Genomic DNA, 26332 nt, shown 5'->3' on the forward strand with positions numbered 1-26332 from the left:
GATAATGACAGCTCACAGCCTTGACTTCATTTGATCTTTCTGAACAACCCAGGGACCCGACAGCTTGTCGCTCCATGGAGGCACAGGGAGCCCCCAATCTTCCCAAGGTGCAGAGCGAGAACTCGGAGCTGGGGCTTGTGACCCCAGATGCAGTCGCTCCCCAGCCCACACGGGCTGGGTGTGTGCTCTGGCTTCACCTTCTCCCCCAGGTGCCCCTCCTACCTGCCATCTCCTTGCAGGCTTCCTGTGCCAGCATTTCCATTTGTGGCCTCTGGGTGGCTATGCAGGGGGAGGGCAAAGGAGGCCCCTGCCTGTGCTGCTGGCTGCTGGGGGTCACTTCCACGGACAGAAAGCCCTAGTTGGAGCAGCTGTGGGCAGGTCGACAAGCACAGGAGCTGGTGCTGAGGTCCCTCTGAGGCATCGGAGATGCCGAGTGCAGACGGACAGACCAGGGTCTCAGAGGGGGTCTCGTGTTCCTTTGGGGAGGGGCAGAGCTGCCGGGTGTGGTGAGACGAGGGCCTGGGACAAGCCTGAGAAGCCTGCGTGAGGCAGCCAGCCTGTGGCCCTACCAGACATGAACACACCCCGTTTGTACATTGTCGTCCTGTCTGTTTTTCTATCTCAGAGTCACTTATGTTCCCTCTGTTTCCTTGATCTGCTGTTAAACCAACAGCTGACTGTGTGTCCAAGAGTCTTCAGTGACAAGGGGACGGCTGCATTAACTCAGGCACAGGGACACCATCGCTCAGCAGTGCACGGGGCCAAGCCTACGTGTCTTCACTCACCGGCCCGTGTGACAGAGATTGCTACCCTCATTTTCCAGAGCAGGATGGTGGGGCCCAGGGGAGTTAAGCAATGTTCTCACTTCCAGGCTCCGTCTGTCTAAAAGAGCGGGTGTGTGCTCGAGAGACCCCGGCGTGCAAGGACCGAAGGTTTGGCCTCTGATTTCTTCCTCTGGTCCAGGACTGCATGGGAGGGCACAGGGCTGGGTGATGCCAATGCGGTGACCAGGGGCCTCTGTGTGGCAGGATGTGCTGGGTCAGATGGGAGAGGACTGGGCAAGTGACCGTGGTCAAAGCAGCAGGGTGACAGGGCAGGAAATAAGGAATAGGGGGTGTGGCTGTGCAGGTCTCAGACCTGAGGGCAAGGGGGTCCTGCCCACGCCCACGCCCCACACGCCTTGGGGCTGGGCTGGCAGCTGAGTGGGGGCAGGGCCCAGTCTCACTGGGGCTGTACAGGGTCTGGGAGAGGCTTGGCAGGGGAGCAAGTGTCCCCACACATGGGCTTGCAGGCCTGGCCCTGGGATGAGGGGTTGTGAGGCACTGATGGGGGAGGCGGACTTTGGAACGCGCACACACCAACCAGAAAGGCCAGTCGTGGGGGTCAGCTTGAGCAGGGATCGCTCAGAGGCTGACTTGTTCACTGCTGTGTGACTCCAAGGCAAACAGACACCTCTCTGGGCCTCCAGCCCTCCAGGCCCCAGGGCTTCTGCTGCCCACGCCCTTGCTTGCGCTGCTCTTCACTCGAGACCCAGAGCAGCAGCAGTGCAGTCCTGTCTGGGCATCTGGCCCCTCCACCCTGCCCCGGGGCCCTGACAGCCTGAGACTCAAACCAAGAGTGGTGGGCACCAAGGGACAGGCAGCCAGACAGGCCTTGCTTAAGTCCGGCTTCCGCTTGCTGAGTGCACAGCGCGGCAAGGTGTCCTAACCTCTCCGACCTTCACCTGCCATCTACAAAAGCAGGGAATAACGCTTTTCAGCAAGGATGGTGTGACGCTTCGAGAGCGAGACACACCGTGTGTAGAGGGCCCAACGCTGTGACACAGCCATCGGTGTGAGGTCCCTTTGCTTTTCTGCTGAGCTGTCCCCAGTCCAACGTCCTGCTCCACGCAGGACTCCCCGACTCACACCCCTGTGCGCCCACCTGGCAGGTGACCCACGACGCTGGGAGACAGCCCTTCTCACGGCTTGTACGTCGTGAAGAGTTTGAGTGGACGTCCTTATCCTGAACTAGAGTTTGTCTCCCTGTGGCTTCCACTATTGGTGCGTGTCCAGCCATTCAGAAGGCGTGACATCTCCCTGAGAACCACAGCTTCCCTATCTAGTCAAAGGTGCTCCTTCCACGCGTGTTCCAGTTTCCCTTTGCCTCGACCGCCTGGTCAAATTCTTCTGGACAAGACCCAGTGTGTCTGTGTCCTGGGAGTGGGATGTCCTGAGAGGCACAGCGCATCCTACACCCGACCCAGTTAGTCCGAATTCCAGGTGGGACGCTCACCACGGCCTTAGGGCAACCCGCGAGGGGAGTCCCAAAGGCGGCCTTCGGAGGTAGGCAGGGCCGGGAGGCCTCTGTCCTGACCCAGGCCCACCTGGGGCCCAGGCCCCGGAGGTGGAGGTCAGGACCCTGGACAGGGCTTTGGTCACTTTGGCAGGAAGACTGGGAAGTGGGGGCTCCCTGCCTTGCTGGACAAGTCATAGAGAGAGGGGTCCGTCTGCTCCCTCGCACAGGAAGGGGTGCCTTGAACTGGCTCCAGGGTGCCGGGCATCACATGCCCCAGCCTGGCTTCCCTCTTGCCCTGAGCGCAGCCGCCGCCGGGGCCCTCCTGGTCCCTGACAAGCTCTGGAAGCCGGGCTGCAGCCAGCGCTGGGCCAGGCTCCGAGGGGAGGGCAGGGGTCTCCAGTGGGGCCCAGCGTCCTGAGGAAGCCCAGGGCGGGGTGGGGGGACGCTGGGCCTGCTCCTGGCACTGCTGTCAGCGCTGCCCTCCTCCTCGGTTGCCCTGACAGCTAACCCAGAAATCCATTCATCAATCGGCAGGAGCTCACCAGAGCCCTCCTGGCCTCACTGGGGCTCACTCAGCATGTCCTGGGCACTTCCCGCACCGCCCCTGGGCCCCCGGCTCTAGAACCCGCTCTGCCTCCAGCCCACCGGGCAAGTCACTTCTCTGGGTCTCAGGTTCCTTGTTAATAAAATGAAACGATTGGACTGGAAGGTCTCTTGGGTCCCTTTCAGCTCTGATGGTTCTGAGTCTGAGCTAGGAAACTGGAGTGGGTGGATGGCAGAGGCTGCCTGGCCCCTTTTTGGAGAGAAAGAGGAGAGAAGGATGTCACACTGGATGGTGTCGCGAATGGGAATGTACAGGCTGCAGCTAAATGTGCCCTTGGAGATGGCGATCACCAGGGAGCTGTGACAGGCAGAGGCCAGGGCCCGGGAAGCCTGCCTTCCAGCCAGGCCACCATGTCCCTTGCTCTCTCCCCCACAGCTGTCACCTCCACCTTTGCCTCTGCCGAAGCCCCTCGGATCCCGCCTGGGCCAGTCCGGGACTGGGTGGTAGCATAGCTGGTGACCCACTTCCCCTGCCTCGGGCACTCAGGGCTGCAACAGCAGCTGCCGGAGGCCCCGGCTCAGCACCGGCTCAGCACCGGCTGGGGGAGGCGGGGTGATGCCTCAAACAGCAGCCTGCACAGATCTCAGAGTCACTGCAATGCAGTGTTTGGGGGTTTTGTTGTTCATTTTTTCCCTAAAAGTCCTCATTTCCCAGGGAAATGTGAAGCCAAATGCTTCCAGAAAGGGGTGGCCAGGTTCCCTGGGATGTGTCAATCCCTCCTATTCAGGGTGCTGAGGCTCACTGGTCACCCCTGCCCTCTGCTCTTGGGGATCTGGAGGAGGCAGCATGAGGGCTGCACCCTTCCTGAGGCCTAGGACACGGGCTTAAATGTTTGTTGAATTGGAGCAGTTCTCAGTTTCCTGGTCCCCAGGGTCTCTGGCTCCATCAAAGGCCGAGAGGCCTCCAGACTCAAGAATCCATCTGTCTCTCTCTCCGTCTCTCCCCATCACCCTCTGTCTCTCTCTGCCTTTTTCTCTCCCTCTCACCACCCCCCATCTGAATGAGCTTTTTGGGGGTCAGGGGGCAACAAGGCCCCCTTTGAAGAATCAAACACCAAATCTGCTGCCGGGTTTTGGGAAGGCCACGCCCTTGAACCACCGTCCTCGTCCAGGTGGAAAGGGCCCTGTTCCACTGCTCTGCGCACACCCCACCTCCGTGTTCTGTTCTTGGGTTTCATTTTAAGGGAGCTTTTCAGTCCAGCTCTGTTTCCCAATGGAAAAGGCCAGCCATAAAAGCACAACCAGAGGACAAGCGGGGTGGCACGGGCATGCCAGCCCTGCCAGCGCCCCTCCCTCTCAGTTTCCCAGGGGCTCGAGTTGCCACAGGGAGACAGGCACAGGGCCCCCTGCTGACCAGAGCAGCAGAGGGAAGTGGCTGAGACAGGAGTCTGTGCTGGAGAGAGTGGCGTCAGCCTTGGGAAGGACATGGGAGCCCTCCCTGCAGGCCGGTAAAGCTGCTCGGCCCACACGGCAGGGACCGTGAGGGCCCTGCTGCCCTTCTCTGATGTTGGGTCTCTCTCGGGCACAGATGGCTCTAGCTCAGGGAGAACCAGGACACGGCTGAGCCAATCTGGGTACAGCCCAGGGAGAGGTGTTGCCAGTCTGCCATCTGCCGAGCAGGTGACAGCCACTGACAGGTAAGGGGGCAGGGAGCTCAGGGCAAGGCGAGCAGCTGCCTGCAGGACCTCTCCTTGCTGCCACCAGATGCCCTGGGCAGGGGACAGGAGGGGCCTCCAGGCCCGCATGGCAGGTGGTCTTTAAATGAAAACAAACCGACCATCCACCGAGAGAGCCGCCCTCTCGGCCTCATGTATTTCCACACAGCACAGGCTCTCCTTGAGGTGAGGGCAGGGGGCTGGGCTCGGGCGACAGTAAGGGGGATGGGGCGAGCCACTGGGCGACCCCACGAGGCAGTGTGGTGTTTACCAGCCCAGACTCTGGTCCTAACTCAGCCCCGCTCACTGTGTCCCAGGAGAGCTCATTAACTTCAGAGCCTCAGTGTCCTCGTCTCTGACAGGGGGGTCACATGCACATTTGCTCTCAGTAAATGAAGGCTACTTCTCATGGCCACAGCCCAGGACAGCTGATGAGAGAGGCAGGGCGTCCATCCCCGCAGCCTGACCAGTGGCTCCCAGAGTTTCATGTGCATTAAGTCTCCTGGACGCTTCCAGAAAGTGCAGGTTCCCAGGCCCAATCCCCAGACGCTGACTCAGTGGGCTCAGCTCCGGGAACTCGGGTGCTGTGTGACGGCGTCCACAGACCACCGCGTGAGCACGGCTCACAGGACAGAAGGGAGGGTCCCGAGCCCGCAGCCTGCCCCTTCTCTGGCCGCGGGGATGTGCAGTACTCCAGCTTTCCGGCCAGTCTCCTCCCTTTGCATCCAGTTCCTCAAGTCACGTCAGTTCATCGTTCTGCAAATACTAACCAAGCAGCTGCTGGATTGCAGGCTCCAGGCGCTGGGTTCGGGCAGCGAGCACAAGGCCCTGCCCTCCTGGGCTACGTGACTCGTGTGCTCACTGACTCACTCGCTCATTCAGTCAACAACCAGAGTGCCTGTTCTCTGCCAGGCACTGCGCTGGATGCAGAGCCCTCCCTGTCAGGGAAAGGCCGCGTGCCCCTGGGGACACTCAGCTCCAAACCCCAGGGCAGAGGGCAGCATCAGGCTGGCTGCTGGCCCCCACACACACAGAGGCAGCAGAGGGGACCACCTGACCGCAGTGTGGGACCGTTTGGCAGGAGAACTACCTGGAGACGGATGGCTTGGCCTTCTTCCCCACTCACTCAGCGTCACCACCGGGTACAAAGTGTTTCTTTCCCCTCCCACCCAGCTCTGCCCCTTTACATAATCCCATGTCTCATAACTACGCATGAGGATGGGCTCATCCCCAATCACAGTGTCAGGCCACCGAACACGCTCCCCTGCGGCTGTGCTGGGACTCAGGGCCCCGGAGCCACCAGCGGGGGCGCTGAGCTCATGGCCTGAATTTTTCACGCCAGCCCGCCATCCATCTCGGCTGCCAGCACCGCTCTGCTCCAAGGGGGCAGGTGTTCGGTGAGAACACTCTGCGGGCGATGGCTAGTCCCGCCAGCCGCAGGAGTGTTTACAAAGCACGAAGGCCTTCGAATTCACCGGACGCAACCCCCTGACTTTGCAGATGGGGTACCTGAGGCTGAGAGCAGGGCCTTCATTTTCTCAGGGTCGGTCACAGAGCTTGTACGTTTACTTCCTTCATTTACTCATTCATCTGTCCCTTGGTCAGACACTTTGAATGTCTGTTAGGCTCCGAGGCTGCGAGTCACAGGATGACCAGAGGCTCACACTGCAACGCAGACACCCCGCGTCACACTCACAGCACCGTAAGCACGCTGGTCTGCGACGCGGGGTGGAGACGTGTGGGAAGGGCAGGGGGCACGTGTGCACGAGACCGGGCACTGGCGAGAGGCGTGGTGTGTGCGCGGCTGGCGCAGGATCGGAGCAGGCCCAGGTGGGCAGGTTCCAGGGCCCTCCCAGCCTCTGGAGGAGCTAGACTTCCCAACCGCCTCGGCTGCCCCGGTGGCACGGGGCCTGCCTGGGGCCCCGCCCGTTAACCCTCAGCCAGCAGTGAGGTTCAGGCAGCCGCTACAAGGGAGGGAGCATGCCAGTTACCAACGGTCACCGGGGCCCAGGGTTCCCCTACAGCGGAGACAGCATAGATCCCATGGGGCCAGGGGCTGCCCTGTCACCTGCTCGGGTGCAGTGACTGTTCCACGTCACTCACCCATGGCGGTGGGGCTGCAGAGACCCTTGGTGCCCCATCTTCTCTGGCATGTGCCAGGTCCACTGGGACATACTATGCACAGTGGTCCCCCCTTATCCATGGTTTCAGCTACCGTGGTCACCCATGGGCTGAAAATGTCATTTCCCCAGCCGTCGACATGGTCGCGGCTCCATGATCCAGGGTCCTCCTTCTGACACAGCCTAACACTACGTCACAACAGGCACGTCACTCCCTCATGTCGTCTCCTCATGCAGGCCCTGTATCACCTCACTTCATCACAAGAAGGGTGAGTACAATAAGGTATTTTGAGAGAGAGAGAGGTCACATTCACATGACTTTCGTTACAGTCTATTGCCGTAATTGTTCTATTTTATTATTAGTGTGGCTAATCTCTTACTGTGCCTAATTTAAAATTAAACTCCAGGGCCGGCCGAGTGGCGCGATGGTTAAGAGCTGGCTTGGGATGCCAGAGGGCCCCGGTTCGGATCCCACATATGAGGGCCAGTGACTCTGTCGTCTACAGCTAAGATGCTGAACAACAGCTCAACCTGGAGCTGGGCTGCCGTGAGTCGCCGGCAACGGCATAGGCTGCAGCCCCTGTGGTAGTGGGTTGCCATGGGCTACCGTGTGTAGCCAGCAGCCAGCATGAGCGGCCAGCAGCCGCCGTGAGGGGCCATCCAGAGCCAGCAACTGATCTGCCTCGCCCGGGAAGAGCGCAACGATGGTGCCAACTTGGGCCAGTGAAGCAACGTCCTCCACAACTAGACTGAAGGACAAAAGGACAGCAACTTGTCTGTTCCCCTTCCCCCAATTCTCCAGCGCTGTTCCCATCCCCCCAATTCCCCAATTAAAAAAAGAAAAATCTTAAAAAAAATAAAAAATAAAAAATAAAAATAAATAAAATTAAACTCCATCACAGGTATGTTCGTATAGGAAAAAAACACAGGTATATTCGTACAGGGTTCACTACAGACCTGGGTTTCAGGCACCCACTGGGTGGGCTTGGGACACCAGTTGCTTTACCTAATTCAAAGCTCTGACCTACACGTGTGGGCATTTCCCCCCGAAGGGAGGATCTGGGGGTTTTGGCCGGGGCAAAGCCAGACCGAGGGGAGACCCTCGGATATCCTGATGGAGGGGAACTTGGGCATCAAGACGGGCACACAGGTGGGAACACAGGCTCACTCGCTGCCTGAATGTCGGTGTCCCCAGACAGAGGGTGCGACTGCTGAGGAGGGTGACAGGCCATTTCGGAGAGGCAGGTGTCCCTCTTTTCTGGAGGAAAGAGTTTGAGAGCTCGTGGCTGCCAAGGGCGGGGCCCGGGTTTGGCTCACGTCTGTGTGACTGACTCTAAGGCCCACCTGCCACCACATAAGACATGCGGCACCCCCTGGCTGAGTGGGGGACGCGTGGTGGTCAGGTCTGTCTCATCTGCGTCAAGGCTTCAGAAACTGGAGGCCTGTTGATGTTTCTGAATTCTGTTAATAAATTCCTTGTGCATTAATAAACCCACAGGAGCCATGAAAATGTCAGCTACGAATACGAAATCAGACATCGTGAGTCACATAACTAGCCAGCCTTTGTGTCTCTCTAAATTATGCACTAAATTGTGCATTAAAGCTCCATTTAGAAATACCAGTTGATGTTTAATTCTCATCTTTGAAAGGTGTGAAGACATTGGTTGAGTAGAAACAAGTGAGCATGCCTCCTGCTCAGTTCCCTCGCCGGGGACCCCTGGCCTTTCAGATCAGGGCACATCGATGTCCCCACTGCCACCTGCCTGCCTGGTGACAGCTTTTCCTGGTTGATGTGGATGGAGCCGATCTGATGAATACAAAGCTTGTAGGTTCGGACCCACCGAATGATGGCGTCTCACTGTGCCCCCAACATGAGCCAGCGCATTTACTCACGGACACGGACACGGACACGTCAGGCAGCGCTCACCAGTCAGAAGGGCTACAGCAGCCTAGAGAGCACCCTCTAGGGATGTTTAGTGGGAGGCCAGGAGGTTAGAATTTAGCCTCCTGCAGCCTGCAAGGTCCCATGAGTGACCCTCCTCATGGGAGCCCCGGGAGCAGATGGAGAGGGAGCTGAGCCCAGACGGAGAGAACAGGGTGCAGATAACGGGGGCGTGGGAGAAGAGGCACTTGACCCTGTAGCTCTTACGTTGCTAAATTTCCTTTGGCTGAAAACTGGGGTGAGGTACCTGGGGCTCCCCGCAGGACCCCCCACCCTCCTGGCTGGTGATCACCAGGAGCTAACGTGCCTCCTGGAATCTAATGTGCAGGAAGGGAGGGGCACAAGGACACTGGGCACTAAATCAAGATTAATGAAGTTCCAGCCGGAATTAATTACTGCAATGCTGGGAGGCTGGGAGCCCAACACGGCCGGCCCTTTGTAACAGCCAAGTCTGCCTCTGAACAGCACGGGTGGGACGTGGTGGGTGGCTTACCGCTCTCACACCTGATGTCTGAAGGCAGCTGTAAAGGACGCAGCAGGACAGGAAAAGACCTGACAGCCTTGGGTCACTGCTCTGTACTGAAGTTCATCCCTCCATCCATTTGATCAACACGGACTCTGAGCAAGAATCAGTCAATCGAGGTGTCAGGGATGGAACCACAACGTCTGCGGTGGCCCTGGGTGGCATCGCCGACGTCAACCACGGCTCTTCCCTTCACAGGTGCCTCCTCCCCTCCATGGACCCCGAGTGCTCGCCACACTGCGGCCTCCCTGTGACCTGGGGGCCCACCCAGCCTGTGTCCACCCCGATGGTCAGTGCTGACCTAGACGAGTCCAGTCAAACAAGCTATCGGCCACGTTAGAATAAACGACCCAGTGCGCGGTGGCAAAAACGTGGCAAATGCAGAAGAAAGGGTGACAGACTGAGAGGGTGCAGGGAGAAAACACGCATTTAATTAGGGTTACAGTAAGACAAAGAGTGATGAAGGGGCAGGCGTGATAGCTGAAGACGCGAAGGCTGAAAAATTCAGAGCTGATAAAAGACATTATTCACAGATGCGACAAATCCCAAAGCAGAAAGAATAAAAAATTTACATCTGACACATCACAGACAAACTGCAGAAAACCAAAGGGAAAAGTCTTAAACATGTGACGCCCAACCAAACCCGGGGTCACGAGGGCAGTGCAAGCCAGGGGCCCTCGGGGTCTCGGTGTCTGCCAGGATGGATGCCGAGCAACGCATTTTTCAGTCCTTGCCTGGACGTCTGGGCCCGCGGGTGGGTGGGCAGTGAAGTCTTGGGGTGGGTTTCGAAATGGGTTTCCAAACAAAAGGGACTGACAATTGAGTGTTGCTGCCTGGCAAGACTTCCTGACACTGTCACCAACCAGCTGGGAGTGTCTGCGCTACTTTAAAGTCTTCCTTAGACATGGAAACAAATTTGTAGAATAAAAGCAGGCTAATCTCAGGACTGGCAAGTGGGCTTCATGCTTCAGGACGCAAGTTAAAAAGGAAGCAAAAAACGGCCCAAACCGCATCACAAAGTCGTGGCCTAGAACCTCAGTTACACCAGGAAAGAATCAGCAACGTGCGTTTAAATCAGGACCAAACAAACCAGAACACGTCAACCTTTAGTCTGCACACCCCAAGCAGTGGGGCCTGAGGTGGGACTCAGCCAAGCTCCTCTCCCCAGAACGTCCACATGACACAGCTGGTTGTGTGTCAGCAAGACCTGCACTCACCTGTGTCCTGACAGAGCAGCACCAGGGAGGGAGGCCTCGGTCATGTGGGGCAACCTCCAGGAAGCGGGCTCCCTCCCTGTTCCTGGGCACACCTGGGGTTCCCCACCACGGCTCCAGACACCTCTAGTTTCTCAGCCTTGAATGCGTTTTCTGCGCCTGTACAAGGTTTACTGGAGGGAGCGACATTTGCTCACCACATTTGCGCTCAGTGACGAGCACAAGTCCTTGCAGAGTTCTGGTGTCATCTGCGTCAGGAGCCTGGGTGACAAGCTTAGGAGACGGGCAAGACTGACCGTGTGTGAGCATTTCCATGGGCGGGCACTCCGGCTTCCCTCTGCCGGTGCTCACACCCCCAGGAGACTGTCCTCACCCCCCCATATCTCTGTTCCCTCACCCCACTCCCCTGGGGCCCCTGGAAGCACGCCCCAATCTCTCACCCCCCACTTGCCTCCTCCGTCTACAGAGAAACTCAAGTTTATCCCATTTACAATCCGCACACACGTGTGCACAGTCGCACACACGACCTCCAGCTGCCCTGCTGTCTGTCACCACAGAGTCTGCTTCCTCCTACTGCTGGCCGCCAGCACGTCTGACACAGTCTGGCCCCCAGCATCTCTGAGCTGCCTGTTGGGGGGGGACACTTTGGCCCCTGCCCTGCTTGACTCACTGGCACCTGACAACGTGCTGCACCCCCTCTCCCCTCCCCTTCACCCCGTCTCCTCGCTTTGAGGCAACACTCAACTCCTGTTCTCCTGCTGCTGCTGCCTCCCCTCAAGCTCACCCTGTCTTGCTGACGTCCTGCTTGGCATCCCCAGGACATCCTCACCCCCTTCTCCGTCTGCCTGCCCTGCCCCACTCCTCCAGCTCCCCTGATGGCTCAGGTCGGGCCTCTCCTGGCACCAGAGCCACCCTGGCAGCTGTTTATTGGTAATTTCCATGCAGAGGCACCCCAGACTCACCATGTCCAAAATAAGCTCCTCGTCATCCCTCACGAAACCCAACCGTTGTCCTCTGCGTCCCTTCCCAGCTCAGGCACTGCCCTCGTTCATGGTGGCTGGGCTTTGAGGCGTAGGACTCGCCCCAGCCTCTTCTCGTCCACCTCCTGCTTGGAACTGGCCATCAGTTTGGGGCACACGCTTCTAATTAGCTGAGATGCAGACTCCACCTCCCGGAGGCCATCGCGTCTGTCACCTAGATTCTACAATTATCTCCTCGCTGCTGCCTGTCTTCTATGTCCCTCCCCTTCAAACCAGAAATCACATGTCCGTCGAGCAAACCTCCTCAGATGCACATGTGATCACATCACAGCCGTACTCCACGTCCTTTGTTGGGAAAATCTAAACACGTCAGCTGGCACTGCAGACCCTTCACTCGGCCTCAGCCCCTCGGCCCCAGTGCGGTCCTCAGTGCCATCGGCTTTTCTGCCGTCAGCCACGCTGCTCCTCTCCTAGGACACCCTCTCGTCAACAAGCAGCCCCCGCTCCTCCAAGACGCTGATAAATGTCACCTCCTCTAAAATCCACCAGTCCATCCTTCTGAACTTCATCTCACAGTTCTAAAGTCATGTTTCTCCCTGTCCGTGTCCCCAGCATCTGGGATCTCTGGAGGCAGGGCCGTGGCTGTTAGCTCTGTCCCAGAACCCAGCACAGGGCCACCACTTACTTGGGGCTCCAGACGTTTTGGCTAAATATAGAGCTTCATAAAATCAAACATGGAAATTCAGAGGATTCTAATTAATATGGGCCATTACGTAATTGTTGCTGAAACAGGAAAGCAGAACACACTCGCTTCTCTCCCAAGGAGACACAGCAAATGCGACCCACCTATGGGATCTCTGAATGGTTCCTTCTCTTTTCATAGAACCAGCTGGTGAAATGCACCCTAGCTACAACTGACAGGGCAGGAACGGGGGGCCAGGAGGGTCACCCCAAATCCTCTAAGGACCAGATCTGCCCTCAGGTCCTTCCTGCCTTCCCTGCTCTTGTCCACCTAAGGGCACGCCCAGAGAATTGCAGCCCCAGCTCACACCACACACAGTCTGTCCAACAAGCCGCAGGTCCTGCAGATCCGTGCCGTGGACCTGGGGCTGAGCTCTCGGGGGGCCTGGGGAGCACGAGAAGAGCCCTGGCGAACAGTAGCTGTGTCGTCACCACCCTGCTGCCTGAAGCCACCATTGTGCCTCCAACGTGGGCTGTGTCTCGAGCGCCGGTGGCACTAGCAGAGCCAATGCAGACTGGCCAACACCTTGGTGAGGCGTGAGACCCTGTGCACGGCCATGTGCCCACTCACCAGTGGGGCAGACACATGCACACGCACCTCTACCCAGAGACAAACAAACACACAAACACACACAACACACACCGCTACCTGGGACAGACACACACACCCTTACCTGGGGACACACACACACACACACACACACACACACACACACACCACGCCCAGGCTGGCAGAAGCCCACCCACCAGCCTGACTCCAGGAGCCCGTGAGTGAGCGGGGCCCCAGCAGTGAGACGTGAAGCCAGCAGCCCTGTTCCCCTCTGCTGTCTCTTATTTAACAGAAATCCCAGAGCAGGGTCCTTAAGTGCCCCAGGCACGGCTGGCGAACGGAACATTCAGCAATATTGAGTGGCCTTAAGAGGCCACCAGAAGCCCCTCAGCCTCCAGGGCTGAGGAAGGATTGAGACCAGACTTCTGGGTCTGCAGCCTTGAGGGCCTGAGACCCCAGGGCACAGAGCAGGGTGAGCCACCCTCCAGGTGTGGGCGGCAGGGTGGGCAGAGCCCACTATGGGCGGTGGTGCTGTCCTCGGATAAGGGGACGCAAGGGCAGAAGTCCATGCCACTCCCAGCAAAGGTGACAGTGTGGCCCTGAAAGTGATCCTGAGATGTGACCCTGAGGAGTGGCCTTGAGGAGTAAGTAACCCTGAGGAGTGGCCCTGAGGAGTGACCTTGAGGTGTGATCCTGAGGCGTGACCCTGAGGTGTGACCCTGAGGAGTGGCCCTGAGGTGTGGCCCTGAGGAGTGGCCCTGAGGTGTGAGGCTCTTTTCAAGCACCAGCTCAGCTTCTCTACGAAGTGGCCCTGGCCCCTCACCGTGCAGCACCCCGTACGTTCGTCCTAACACTCACCCTTCTGTACTTGTTACTTGTGACATGCTGGGAATGCGAGCTCGCCGACGGCAGGGGCTGTCTCCTACGCATCCTCGGTCCTCAGCACCGAGCAGGGCGCCTGCGCCTTGGTGTGTCCCCAGTAAAATGTTTGCTAAATGGATGAGTGAGAACTCTGAATGTGTGTGCGTCTTCCTGTAAGAAGACATCCAGGGTCTGCGGGAGGCAGGGACAGTCCTGTGAGATGTCCTGCTGTGGCCTCCTGGACAATGCCCAGCTATCAACTGGAGGATGTGTTGAGCTGGAGATAAGAGGTAGCTACACAGGGACTTGCCTCTAACCCAAACTTTAAGCTGCATTTCGCAGTTAAGCAAGCATCACTCACCCATCTCCATGCCCACCAAGTCACAGGGGACCTTGCAAAAACAGAACTGTGGACCAAAGGACAGGGGGTGTGTCTGGTTGCAGCAAGAAGGCTGCGGCCTGGACAGCAGAAAGAACTTCCGGGTGGTGGGGGGACTTGCCAGACGTGGAAATGGATGGTCTCTGGGGTCTCTCAGAACTGACAAGTGTGGGCTGAGCTAGGCTGTTCATGACTGAAGTCATGTCCTCAGGGGGCCCCTCACCCAACCTCTGGTGGTCATGGGAGACATGGGGACTTTGCAGAAGGCTAAATGCTCAAGGGAGCACCTCCAAGGGGGCCAACCCCACACAGATGCACTGCTGGGCTCAGCAAGGAAGGCGCCCCTCAGCCACCTGGAGCCTGGCTTAGTCTGCCGCCTGATTTCCTCGCTCTCATGCACTCTGGGGGCGAACGCTCCTCCCTGCTGAGCTGAACAGGGCAGGTACAGGCAGGCCAGGCTGCTGTCCCCAGTAAAGGGAAGGCGGCATGACTCCTAAGGACATGCATGGAGCGCGCCGCTTCACACGTGCAAGATGAACCAGCAGACACTCCACCTCCCCCCACAGCCCCCCCCCCATCATCCTGTCCTCATCAGAGACCAGCCATCCATCTCAGCACAAGGCTGCTTGTGGCTGTAATTCTATCCTGGGATCCCAATGACATCAATCCCACAGGGTCAGTGGGGAAGCAGAGGAGACAGGCTGGGGGTGGGGGTGGGGTGGGGAGAAGAGGCCAAGAGGCTGTGGTTGCAGACACGGCTGTGGGAGAGCGTCGTGGGAGGAGCCCAACTCCACAACCACTAGCTCTATGACCTTAGGCAGATCGCTTACCCCTCTGAGCACCCTTCCTCACTGCATCATATGGCCACTTTACGGTGACTCTAAGTGCCTGGGGGAAGGGGGCTTCCTGGGAGAGGCGGGTCCCCCTCTGTCTACCATCAGCACTACATGTGCCCCCCTCCCAGACACCCCAGGGCTGCATGCTGCAGCTTTATTTACCCCCAGCGACCCCTCCTGGGAGTCCACCAACATTCTGAATGGTGGGCAGTGTAGACACCTCACAAGGCAGGCGAGTCCAGTCCCCAGAATTAAGAACTAGGGGTCCCTTCCCCTCACAAAGTACACCCTGAGAAGGCTATCCCACAGGGCCCCCCCCCCCCGCACGAAGCCGTCTTCTCTCAGAGGAAGTGTTCCCTCCCACAGTTCTGAGAGTCAGGGAAACCCAGGAGTCCCACACCTACCAGGAGGGCAGCATGAAACATCTGATTACACAAACCCGCTACGGTCCCTGCTGAATACTCTATCCAGGAGCAATGATCCATTAGTCACCATCAATTATTCATCCCCATCAGGGCCAGGGCCAGCCTGGGAGCAGCGGAGCTGGGACCCACACCCACTCTACCTCCGCTCCCCCTAAGGGCAACCAATCTAACCGACCCCTGCCCACCTAGGGTCCTCCTGAGCGCCTACCCCTGAGAAGTGTCCATGGTAGTCAGGTGGCTAACCCTCCACTGAACAGATGGCCAGCAAGTCTCCGGCCCAGCTAGACTACGATGCAGGAGCCTCGCAATAAGGATTTCCAAGAAATGTGAAGCAGACACTGTCTTTATCAGTCTGAGAAGCATATTTGGTGGCAGGATGATATAGCAGATGTGGCAAAAGGTACTGCGCTATGTGTCCCTGAGAAAGATACCCACTGCCCGCCCAGCTCTGGCCCCATCTGAAGGTCACCTTTCTTCAGTAGAGGTCCCACCATCATGGATTCTCAGGTCTCACGAGAAAAGGCTCTCCAGACCAAGCTGTCAGTGCTGTAGGTACCCTCCAACCACACAGGTAAATGGTGACTGGCCTCTGCTGACACACCCAAGAACACGGTGCTCAGGTCTCCTGAGGAAGGCCATGGGTTGTCTGGACAGTTCTAATCCTTCAACATTCATGCAATAAATATCTCCTGAGCATCTTTCAAGTTCCAGGAACTGAATGAGACCCCAGGTTCACACCCCAAACAGACCAAGTTGTTGGTCTATTAAAACCATCTTCCTAAGAATAGGTCCGAATTCATCTCCATGGGTCTTGTGCTCCCTGGGCCTAGTTGGAGATAGACGTAGAGTTATTGTTCTTTAAGGCCACAGCCTTGGGCTCACTGTAGTGAGACTGTGGGGACCCAGCTTGCTCCCCCAGCCTGGCCTTGTGCCCCAGAACTGCCTCCCTGCTTGGGCAGTGTTTTGGGGGACTAGACCTGAGCAATGGGTACTCCTGGTTCCAGAAGCGCCCAGTTCTCCCTCCCCCAACAAGAAAACTGCACCCACACATGCACACAACAGCCTTCCCTGCTACGCCAGATCCTGCCCCCACCTCTGCCTGCCCCCACTCCACTCTTGAGGACTGGCTTTGCCCACTGGTGGGGTAGATGTCACAGGAAAGCACTGCCTAAAACAGGTTCCCCAGCAGCCCTACCATGCCTGGGACCCCACCATTACCCATCCAGCCGTTGCTGGGAGGGGAACATGCTCAGCAGAGGGCAGCTTGAATCTGTGCCTGGGGCTGCAGAAGAAGACATTCTGAGCTGTCCTCAGGGCTGGAAAAGGGTATGAGGTGAGCAGGCCTAGGGGACAAGGCCCGCAGGCAGGCACTCGGCATCTCTGAGGAGAGCTGAGGGGGAGAAGCACCTGAAGGGGAGACAAGGACGTAACCTGAATGTCACCTGGCATCTCCCTTTGGTATTAGGTGTGTTCTGGAGGGTTCCAAGTGCTCCCACCCAGTAGGTGGAGCTGCCTCTCATGACCTAAGGGTGACAGTGTCACCTTTTGCCTCAGGCTGAGTGTCCCCCTCCCCCCCAGGGAAACAAGGAGCGCCTGGATTGTCAGCTTAGTGAGATATGCAGCGGTCAAGGAAGGGATGGCAACGGGGGAGGTTGGGGAAAAGGAACGAGAGGAGAGGAGAGCCTCCGCCCCACGGGGTTTCCTGGGTGTGGAAGAATGATCCTGTTCAGATGAACCAAGAGGCTGGAAGCCCCTACTACAGTCACACAGGACACAGCCACGGCCTGGCACGCTGTCCTCGCTCCACTCCCACAGGCTCCCCCAGCCCTCAGAACTCTGGGAGGCTTCCAGCCTCTGCCCACCCTTCCCCCACACCGGGCCCCACTGCTGTGTGCTCAGGCCAGGCTGCTCTCATGCAGCCCTCCTGCAAGTGGCCTACTGGAATGCGCCCCTGCTCTCAACGTTTCAACAACTGCAGAGAGAGGCGAGTGACTGACCTCGGGAGACCACAGCCAGAATCCAGGACCTGAGCTCCCGAGCTCCTATTACCTACCAGCTACGCTGGCCGTCCGCGAAGCAGGCCACGCATGCCTGTCAAGCGACCTGACGATCTCCTGGGAAAGACAGTCATAGACACGAGCTTGGCGTTCACCCCCCTCATTTTACACAGTAAAGAGCGAGACCCAGGGAGACAAGGTGGCTTGGCCACCGTCTCACACTTAGTAAAGGGCGTAAACCATTTCCCACCACCCTGGTTTTCTCCTCACCCTGCCCCTGTCTCCGAAACTGGAAAAGTCAGGATTCAGCTGTGAGCCTCCTGTCTTAGAGGATGGAGACCTGTCCGTGGTGCTGAAAGCCGTGTTTTAGAGGAGCGCCTCGTGGAGCTGTCCGTGGTGCTGAACCCCCAGTCCTGAGCAGCATGGTTTGTCTTTTTTTAAGATTTTTTTTTTTTAATTGGGGAATTGGGGAAGGGGAACAGCCAAGTTGTTGTCCTTCAATCTTAGTTGTGGAGGGCACAGCTAGCTCAGCCCCCAAGTCCAGTCACCATCTGGCAGCCTGTCGGGAGCTCGCAGTCACCCACCTCAAGGTGCTGTGTTCAATCTTAGTTGCGGGTGGGCGCAGCCCACCATCCCATGCGGGAGTTGAGATGGCAACCTTGTTGTTAGGAGCACGTGCTCTCACCAGCTGAGCCATCCTGCCACCTGTTGGCAGCTCAGCGGCAGCTCAGCTCGGGCGCAGCTCACTGGCCCGTGTGGAAATTGAACCGGCGACCCTGTTGCTCAGAGCTCACACTCTTAACCAACTGAGCCACTCAGCCAGCCCTAGTTTGCATTTCTAAGCATTGTCGGGGCCTCCAGCATCATAATGGTGCTATGGAGGGTTCAGGGAAAGGAAGCAGAGACTGATTCCAAGGGGACATACAGGCAGATGTCCAAGAACATGGGGAAGGGGACAGTGCACCATCATGACCTCTCTTTTCTCATCACCTTGAACCAAGCATAGCCACCTGATTCTAACACACTCAGATACATACAGGTCCTTTCAGAGAAAACAACGTGACTGACACTAGTTAGTTCCAGTGTTTCCAAGGGGAAAGTTTCTGAGAAGGAAATCACCAGAAGGGAAGGCCAAGAGAAATTTGGAGGATATGAGGATAACAACAGGCTCTTTAGAAGATATGGGGTTGATATGAAAGGTCTTGCCAAGAGGCTGGAGGTTGGATCTTTCAAGGTCACCTACCCTCCAAAGTCCAAAATCATGACTGTGATTCTTCTGTGGGTTCTTGAAGTCAAGAGGGGGACAGGGAGCTCAAAAAATAAATGTACTGTCCATTCCTCCTCTGTGGATGGCAAAGTAACCTCGGATGAGATTTATGTATTTTCCAGCATAACCCCTGAGAAACCCCTGGAAACCCCTGTAATGACATCAGGGTTGTGTTGAAAAGGAGCTGAGTCTGTCCTGGGCCCCAGGCTGGAGTCCCTGCTGAACAAATCTAGAAGCCATGATCTTCACAAGGTCCTTGGCTCTTTACCCCCGCTTCAAAATTGAGGTTGAATGATGTGGCTTGTTGGCAGGGCAGATATTCAGCACGTGTGAATGGGCCACAGACAGAGGAGCTGTTTGTCCTGCTGCAGGTTTGACTTTCATAACTGAAATCTGATGCTGCTGACACACACACACACACACACACACACACACACACACATCCCTTACCCCAGAGATTACATTATAACACTGATAAGGGAGGGGTTTTCACGCCAATAAGCCCTATTATACCCAGCATTATTCTCCTCCTCTTCTCCCCCCTCACTGTGATACACTCACTGAATACAAGTAAATTAAGAAACTGCATGGTCAGCTCTTTCCAGCATATCTACACTCACATTTCCTTGGATGGAGGGAAACCTGATGGCCAATCTGTTCTTTCCTCATACCCACCCTCTCGCAGACTTTCCTTCTCTTTGAAGGCGGCCTCACCACCTGTTTGGTCTTCTGTTACCATGTCTGACCATGTTTACTGTTCAGAAATTCCACTGTATCTACCTGAAGTCCTTCATGCTACAGGTTAATCCTATTGCTTGTCTGACACTCTAAATCGTTTTTAACGATGTGGGGCACCTTTCTCAGAGGAATGGAGAGCAGGGTTTCAATGGACCTCTTGTAACCTGCGGGCAGACACAAGCACAAATATGATGCTCCCCCCACCTACATGCACACAGAGAACCTGTGACCACGGGTGACAACAAAACGTCCAAGGACACAAAGGGCCCTGGAGAGGGCATCTGCTCCATCCCCCATTCTAGAGACAGGCCTGCTGCAGGGTCCCTGGGAAGAAGGCCTTATGGGCTGCCCGATCCCATGCCCGCGAACAGCCACCTCCAGCCCTTGTCTCTGGGTCTGAAACATGAAACGTCCTGGCCTCTCAGCCCCCAGACCCAGCTCCCCAGCCATCGCATTGCCAGCAACTCATCCGCTTCTCAGAAGCCATGTTTGTATCACAGCAGGACAAGAGGTGAAAGGTGCAACTGGGCTGCATTTGATGGAGTGTGACCATTGCAGTTAGCCACATGTGTCATCGAGAGACGTGAACTGGGGGTAGTTTATGCTCAAAAGCTCATTTCCAAGAGGACCTGACATCTTCCTCTCACAGACATCCAGACAGCACTGACATCAGTGGCACCACGAGGAGAAAGATACATGGGCTTGTCTGAGGGAGGGACCTTGTAAGGTCATCCACCCACCCTGGTCTCCACACCAGCGTTCCTCTGAAGAGCTCTTTTTCTGCTTTTCTGCAACACCTATTTGACACTCTTTCTTCACCACTATGATCACCTGCCTGATGTCTCAGTGCAGGAAGAAAGTGCTGCCTAATATCTAACCTAAAGCCTGCTTGCTTCAGCTTTCAGCCTTTGTCCTAGGGCTGCCCTCAGTGCTTTGGCAGCAGCCTTCTCTTGTCCTGTCTCCATTTCTGATTCCAGCCGCTCCGGAACACACCCGTCATGTCCAGGCAGGCACAGCCCATAATTCCGCCTCTGGCCCTCAGCTTCTCTGCAGCTGCTGGACTGCATGCACTGACTCCCAAACTCACGGGGCAGCAGGCAGGAAAGGGTACGCAGTGGGAGGAATGCAACTGCACACAAGAAAGGACTCCCTCAGCTTTAGGAGTTGCCAGCAAGTGGCCCTTGGAGGGCCTGCTCAATAAGAAGCTTTAGGCAAAGGAGAGCACAGCAGGTCCCCCATTGTGAGATTTCACTGTGAAGGGTTGCGATCTGGTTCCCTCTGGTCCCCAGAGCTGTGTGGACAGGACCCGTGCCCCAGTTCCAGCAGCACAACCAGTTCTAGACAGCTCTGGGGGTGCCAGCTGTGGTGGACGTTTGTTCCGTCCCCAGGAGTGGGCTAGGCTGCCCCCCTCTCCACGGTGTGCAGCCAAGGGTTGTGGCATTGAGCCGGCAAACCCCAAAGCTGGGTGCTGATTCTGCCACCCAGAGCAGTGTGACTGTGGGGATATTAACTGTACTTTCTGAGACCTACTGTTTTCATATGTAAACGAGGTAAAATATCATATGCCCTAAAACTGGAAGTCTTTTGCGGACTTCTCTTTTCATCACAGAGAATTAAAAAGATATGTACTCAAGAGTGGAAATTTAACAAAATGTATAGTCTTTTCTCTCTCATCAGAGAAATTCTTTTTTTTTTAAAGATTTTATTGGGAAATTGGTGGAGGGGAACAGCGTTGGAGAATCGGGGAAGGGGAACAGACAAGTTGCTGTCCTTTGGTTCTTCAGTCTCGTTGTGGAGGATGTCACTTCTGTGGCCCATGTGTTATCATTGCACTCTTTCCAGGAGAGGCAGTCGCTCGCCAGCCATTGGACGGCCGCTCATGGTGGCTCACGGTGGCTCATGGCAGCTCACGCCCGCTGCCGGCCAACCCCATTGCAACCTACGCTGTTGCCGGTGACTCACGGCAGCGCAGCTCCAGGTTGAGCTGTTGTTCACCATCTTAGCTACAGAGGGCGCAGCGTCACTGGCCCTCATGTGGCATCTGAACCAGAGCCCTGCTGCTCAAGAGCTGGCATCCCAAGCCAATTCCTAACCAACGCGCCATTTGGCCAGCCCTCATCAGAGAAATTCTTAAGTGCAACTGGCATTTACTTGTCGGCTTACTTATTTCCTTTAGCAGGTGTGTGGTGGGGAAGGAACAGTGAATAGGACAGTTGGTGGCCTGGCCTCATCCACGTAGGGTACCAGCTGCTCTGGTACCATTGCTGCCAACACAGTGAAGAAGGTAATAACCTTAGTGTTATGATGGAGATACTTTTCACCTTATGGGTCCTCCTGAAAAATTCTTGGGGATTCCCAGGGGTCCAGTGACCACACTTCGAGAGCCACTGTCCTAGGACATCTCATGTAATTGTCACAAGAGCCACTCCCCTATGTGTCACTACCTGCACTTTCAGATGACAACCCTGCAGCTCAGACAGTGTCAGCAGCTTCTGCACAGGCGCAGGCAGGAAGGGGCAGTCTCGCCTTGAGCTTGGGCCCTCTGACTCCCAGCTGCTGGTCCAGTTCTGCCTGCGGAGCACCAACTGTGAGGCCTGGACCTGCCCCTGAGGACCCCCGACCTGCGGCTCCACTGTAGGCACGGCCGGTGAGAAGGGGCAGGGAGGGGTGAAGTTCTGGCCAATCGCCATGGTGGTCTGGAATGCCCCCAAGGCATCCGCTACCTGAATGGAGACCTGCTCCTGCCCCGATGGTGTGAGATTCTGAACAAGTCACATAACTTGTCTGGGCCTCTGTTGTAAAATGGGGACAGTGACAGACCTCATGGTGGGGCTGAGGGCCTGAGGGGCGCAGCCAGGAGATGTGACAGTTTCATGCTGGAGTGAGTGGGCGGCTGGCTAGGGGAGCGGGGGAGCTGAATAAGGAGCAGGCTGGGGCCTCTGTCTTGCTGGGCACCTGTAGGCACGCTCCTCACATGCCCGGCCATTCTGGCTCTGCCTTCTCTTCTGCCTGCTGCTGAGTGACGCCACAGAGACAGCTGCAATCCTGAGGCCCAGACAAAGCAGTTAAAGGGGGGCAGGGTAACTCCCCTTCTTTTCCTGCGCTGACCCCCAGGTGGGTGCTGCTTGGTAGCACCAAACCCTCTGAGCTTCGGGGACCATTATAGTGGCCCCAGAAACTCATGTCCTCCATTCCTAACTGTCAAGGTCTGGGAGGGGCCTGAGGTTCGCCTCCCCACCCCTGGCATTCAGCTTACGACCTCCTGATCAGGCAAGCAGGAACTCTGTCCTCGTCTGGAACCTCCCGGGGAGGGAGCTTTCACATCGCCTCTGCCCCATGGACTTGGGGCGTCCTTCTGCTGTGTAACTGTAGACCCCTTGCTGAAGTTCAGGCCTTTTTCCGGGAAGCTGGCAGCCAGGTGCTCCCTGCAGCCCAGACTCACAGTGACGGAGCAGGTCCCTGTGGGCCTGGAGCCACACATTACCCATCACTCTGGCCACTGGCCTGAACTGTCAATTCCAAGGATGAAAATGGAGACTTGTGGGGACAAACCCTTTCCAGAAATTAAGCTGTGACAAGATACGGCTCGTCAGGCTTAGAGAACTGCCTGAAGGTCAGCCGGATGAGATGCTGGGACGCCACCAAGGGAGTCAGAGCAGCCCCTCCCCTTGAGTCTTTAAGAATAACAGAATAGGAAGTGGCCCCCAGCTGGGGAACCCAAGAACCGGGGCCACCTGTGGGCAGGGGAGGGGTGCGAGGAGCCCACAGGCCCCCACTGATGCCGGCACTCACAGCTCCCAGGCACTGCCCCAGACACGTTACAGAGCTTAATTCGTTCCATCCCCCCCAAAACAGCCTACGTCACAAATATGAACTTTATCTCCATCCTACAGACAGGAACACTCACAAGCCAACTGTGATGAACTCACCCAAAGTCACAGAGTGGCAAAACCAGAAGGAACCCAGGCATCTGCAGCAGTCACGATCCTGCCTCTTAGGACAAGTATCCCAGCCTCTGTGACTTGTCACCAGTGCAATGAGAACTCACCTCGAAAAGTGAGGGTGTGTCTGTCCCACGGGCCACACTACCCGTCATCACTGAGCACTTTCTACCCTGTGGGGTATGTGTTTTACCTCTGTTTTAGATGAGACTCTCCTGACCTGGTCAGGTTACCCCATTTTTGCTCTCAAAGCATCCTCTCCACGTCCCTAACACTTGTCACAGTTACAGTGAATTCTGTGTGCAATTATCTGTTTAATTCCCTGTTACTCTCTAGACTGTAAGTGCCTTGAGGGCAGGAACCAGGAGTGTTTTGTTCCTAATTGAGTCTCCACGGCCCCGCACAGCTCCCGGCACACAGACCCGAAGATGAAGATGAACGAACGTAGAAACTCCACTCAGACTGGCTCACAGGGGCTTCTGTCTGTCGTGTTCACTGCTGTATCCAGTGACTAGAACAATGCCTGGCACACAGCAGGGATTCACCAGCAAATACTGCTGAATTGATAAAGTCACACACTTTGCAACTGGTGGCCCGGAGACTTGAACCCAGGCCTGAAGAGCTCCCAGCCCCTATACTCCCTGCTTCCTATTTTAGCCACTAGCCACACAGAGCAAACACCCCCTTCCTGTTCCCTCTGGCTTGCCATTCAAGTCCTTAAGGACCTTCCCATCACCCTGGGCTCCCGTGTCATCTGCCTCAAGAAAAGCAAACCCAGCTTCAGCTAGAACCTGGATCAGCAAAGTCCAAACACGGAATTCCGAAACAGCCTTGGGCAATCCGAGGACACTTCTGTCTGGGGAGGGGGTGACGGGCCTTTCTTCCAGCCTGCTGAGCCCCAACCTCACCCCTCTCCTTCCTCACCTGCCACCTGTCACCCCACTATCTACTCTCCAAGAGGCTGCAAGGCTCACGCAGAAGAGGAAGCAGAAATCCAGGGAGAGGGCCACTGCACTCATCTTGGGCTTGCCTGGGGCTGGTTGCACAGGGCACGGAAGAGGTTCCTGCAGCTACCCTCAAAGCCCGCCCACCGCAGGTCCCTGCAGAGCCCAGGACAGCCCTGTGGCATCTGCCAGCTCTCCTGTTGGTCAAGAACAACGCTTACAGACACAAACAGCCTTCTCTTCCCTAGGCCCTGCTCTGTGGGCGTCAGGCCGCAAAGCTGAAAAAGTGAGAATTGTTTGCAAAATCCCCCCTGCAAAAAATAAAGTTGTCTGAAAGAACTGGATTGCTGAACAAAGCTGACTCACACCTGAGTGGTCTGAGCTCTTCCTCCTGGGGACGGCGGTGAGGCCAGGAGTGGGGCACTGCTCTCTGCCTCCCCTCCCACAGCTTTCCAGAAGCGTGTCCTCCGCCCCCCCCCCCCCCCCCCCCCCCCGCTCAACACAGGGAAGGGAGAAGGGGAGGATTTCGCTCAAGTGCTCCCCAGAAAAAGCCAGGCCCCCAGGAGCGTACTGGACGATGAGGCATGTGTCTGAGAGCCAAGGGGACAGACTCCCAGGGATGAGGGCTTAGCTAGCGCTGGCCGTTCCCCAGGCGCATGTGGAGGAGAACGGTTGGGGCGGGGCTCCCTGGGCCTGGCCCGGACCCCTGACGCTGACTCACCCCCAGGGCCCTGACACGGGCTGCAGCTTGCAGCGCCTGCCAGGCCACTGCTCACCAGGACACACGCCAGGCCAGGTGCGTCCCACTGCATCCCAGTCGCCCTGCCCCTCCGCGCTGGCCCTCTGGCCGGCCTCAGGGGTACTGGGCACGGCTCTTCTTTTCGGGTCCTCTGCTGGCCAGAGATGCTTCCAGCAGCCTGACGGCTGGACTTGGACCTACGCAGGGGAACTGGCTGGAAGGACTAAGGGCCGCTCTGCCCCTCGTCGTCACACCCTCTGATGAAGTGCCCAGGGTGAGGACGATCTGTGACGCGTGGGAGACCCCCTCAGGGCAGCAGGGAAACGGGGGAAGGGCACCCTCCACTCTCCAGGCCAGACCGTCCCCTCTTTCTGGGTGCCCCACGTCCTCACGTCCATCCCATCTGGGTGTCCCCACGCAGCCAGCCTCGGCCCTTCTCTCCCCACTGCAGCGCCCCCTGCCAGGGCCACCGCCTCCTGTCCTCACTTCTTCCTGCCGGCAAGGGGGGGGCGTTCACTCCTCTACCTTAACAGAGGACGGGAGGACGCTGCAGAGGGAGAGATGGGGCTTTGGCAGCCCCCCCCCAAACACACACACACCACGGGCTGGGGGTGTCCTGGAGGCACCTGAGGAATGTGGGACTAGAAATGGGGGAGGAGAAAGGGGGCTGGGTGAAAGGGCTGGGAGAATACGTCACCTGACTTTTTAGCTAAAAACCCAGAGGACCCGAAAAGTGCTAGGCACAGGGGAAGGGGACCCCAAAAGGGAAAGGTCAGTGAAGGGGTCCAGACCGGGGTGGGTTGTCTGCCGTCTGGGGTGGGGAGTGCGGCCCAGGGCGGGCGGTTGGAGCAGACGGGACGCCCTAGTCCTGCTGAGTCATGAGATTTGCGGACAGGAGAGGGGCCCCCACCCCTCGCGCGTCCCTGCCCCGGTGCCTCTCGACCCACCGTCTGTCCCCCACCCTCTCCGGGATCCAGGGTCTCTGCCTCCTGGTGCGGTGGGCCCTCCCTGCCCTCTCAAGACGGCGGGGGGCGAGGTCCCCAAGCTTGAGGTGAGGACAACAGATCCCGGGATGGGGACCCTTGGGCAGGTGGGGGCGTCCAGGAAGTCGGAGCGGCGGGACGCCGGGGGTGTCGGCGCCCCTGCTCTGCAGCTCATCCTCGGGACCCTGGCGAACCCGCGCCCTCCCCCCGACCCCAGCCCGCAAGGAGCCGGGCCCCCAGAACGAGCCTTCCGTCTGGACGCGTCCCAACTCCCCTCGGCCACAACTTCCCGGCCACCCACCCGGCCTGGGGGCGGAGCCCACCCCGCGTACCTCGGCTCGGGCTGAAAGCCCGCCCGGGAGGAGAAACTTTGGGGGCGCAGGGGTGCCCCACGGGCGGCGTGCGGACTCACCGGGGGCCGTCCAAGCAGCAGGAGAGGCCGGGGCCCCACGCGAGGGGCGGCGAGGACGCGGCGCTGGCACCGTTCCGAGCCCGAGTCCCCGCGCCGGCCGGCCCAACTCGGCCAAGAGGCTCTGCCGCAGACTTGCCGGGAGGTTCTGCGTCCGCGGAGCGACGGGCGGGGGGGCCGGCGTGCGCTGCGGCGCGGGGCGGGGCGG

The 26332-nt window shown here is 57.7% G+C and overlaps 1 protein-coding gene across 2 annotated transcripts in view; it reads right to left on the minus strand.

The window, feature by feature from the left end:
• Positions 1-26288, minus strand: part of SYT2 (synaptotagmin 2) — a 53758-nt gene extending 27470 nt beyond the window's left edge. The window contains exon 1 of one of the 2 annotated variants that reach the window (XM_019638035.1): positions 26128-26288. Coding sequence is in view for 1 of the 2 variants with exons in the window: in XM_019638033.1 (XP_019493578.1) it covers positions 11297-11322 (26 nt within the window). In the remaining variant the exon portion in view is untranslated. Of the gene's footprint in view, positions 1-11296; positions 11457-26127 lie in introns of those variants that run through there. The other variant, XM_019638033.1, reaches the window with a different exon arrangement.
• Positions 26289-26332: the final 44 nt, after the last annotated feature.

Source organism: Hipposideros armiger, unplaced genomic scaffold (assembly GCF_001890085.2).
Source record: "Hipposideros armiger isolate ML-2016 unplaced genomic scaffold, ASM189008v1 scaffold_37, whole genome shotgun sequence".
NCBI classification, from domain to species: domain Eukaryota; kingdom Metazoa; phylum Chordata; class Mammalia; order Chiroptera; family Hipposideridae; genus Hipposideros; species Hipposideros armiger.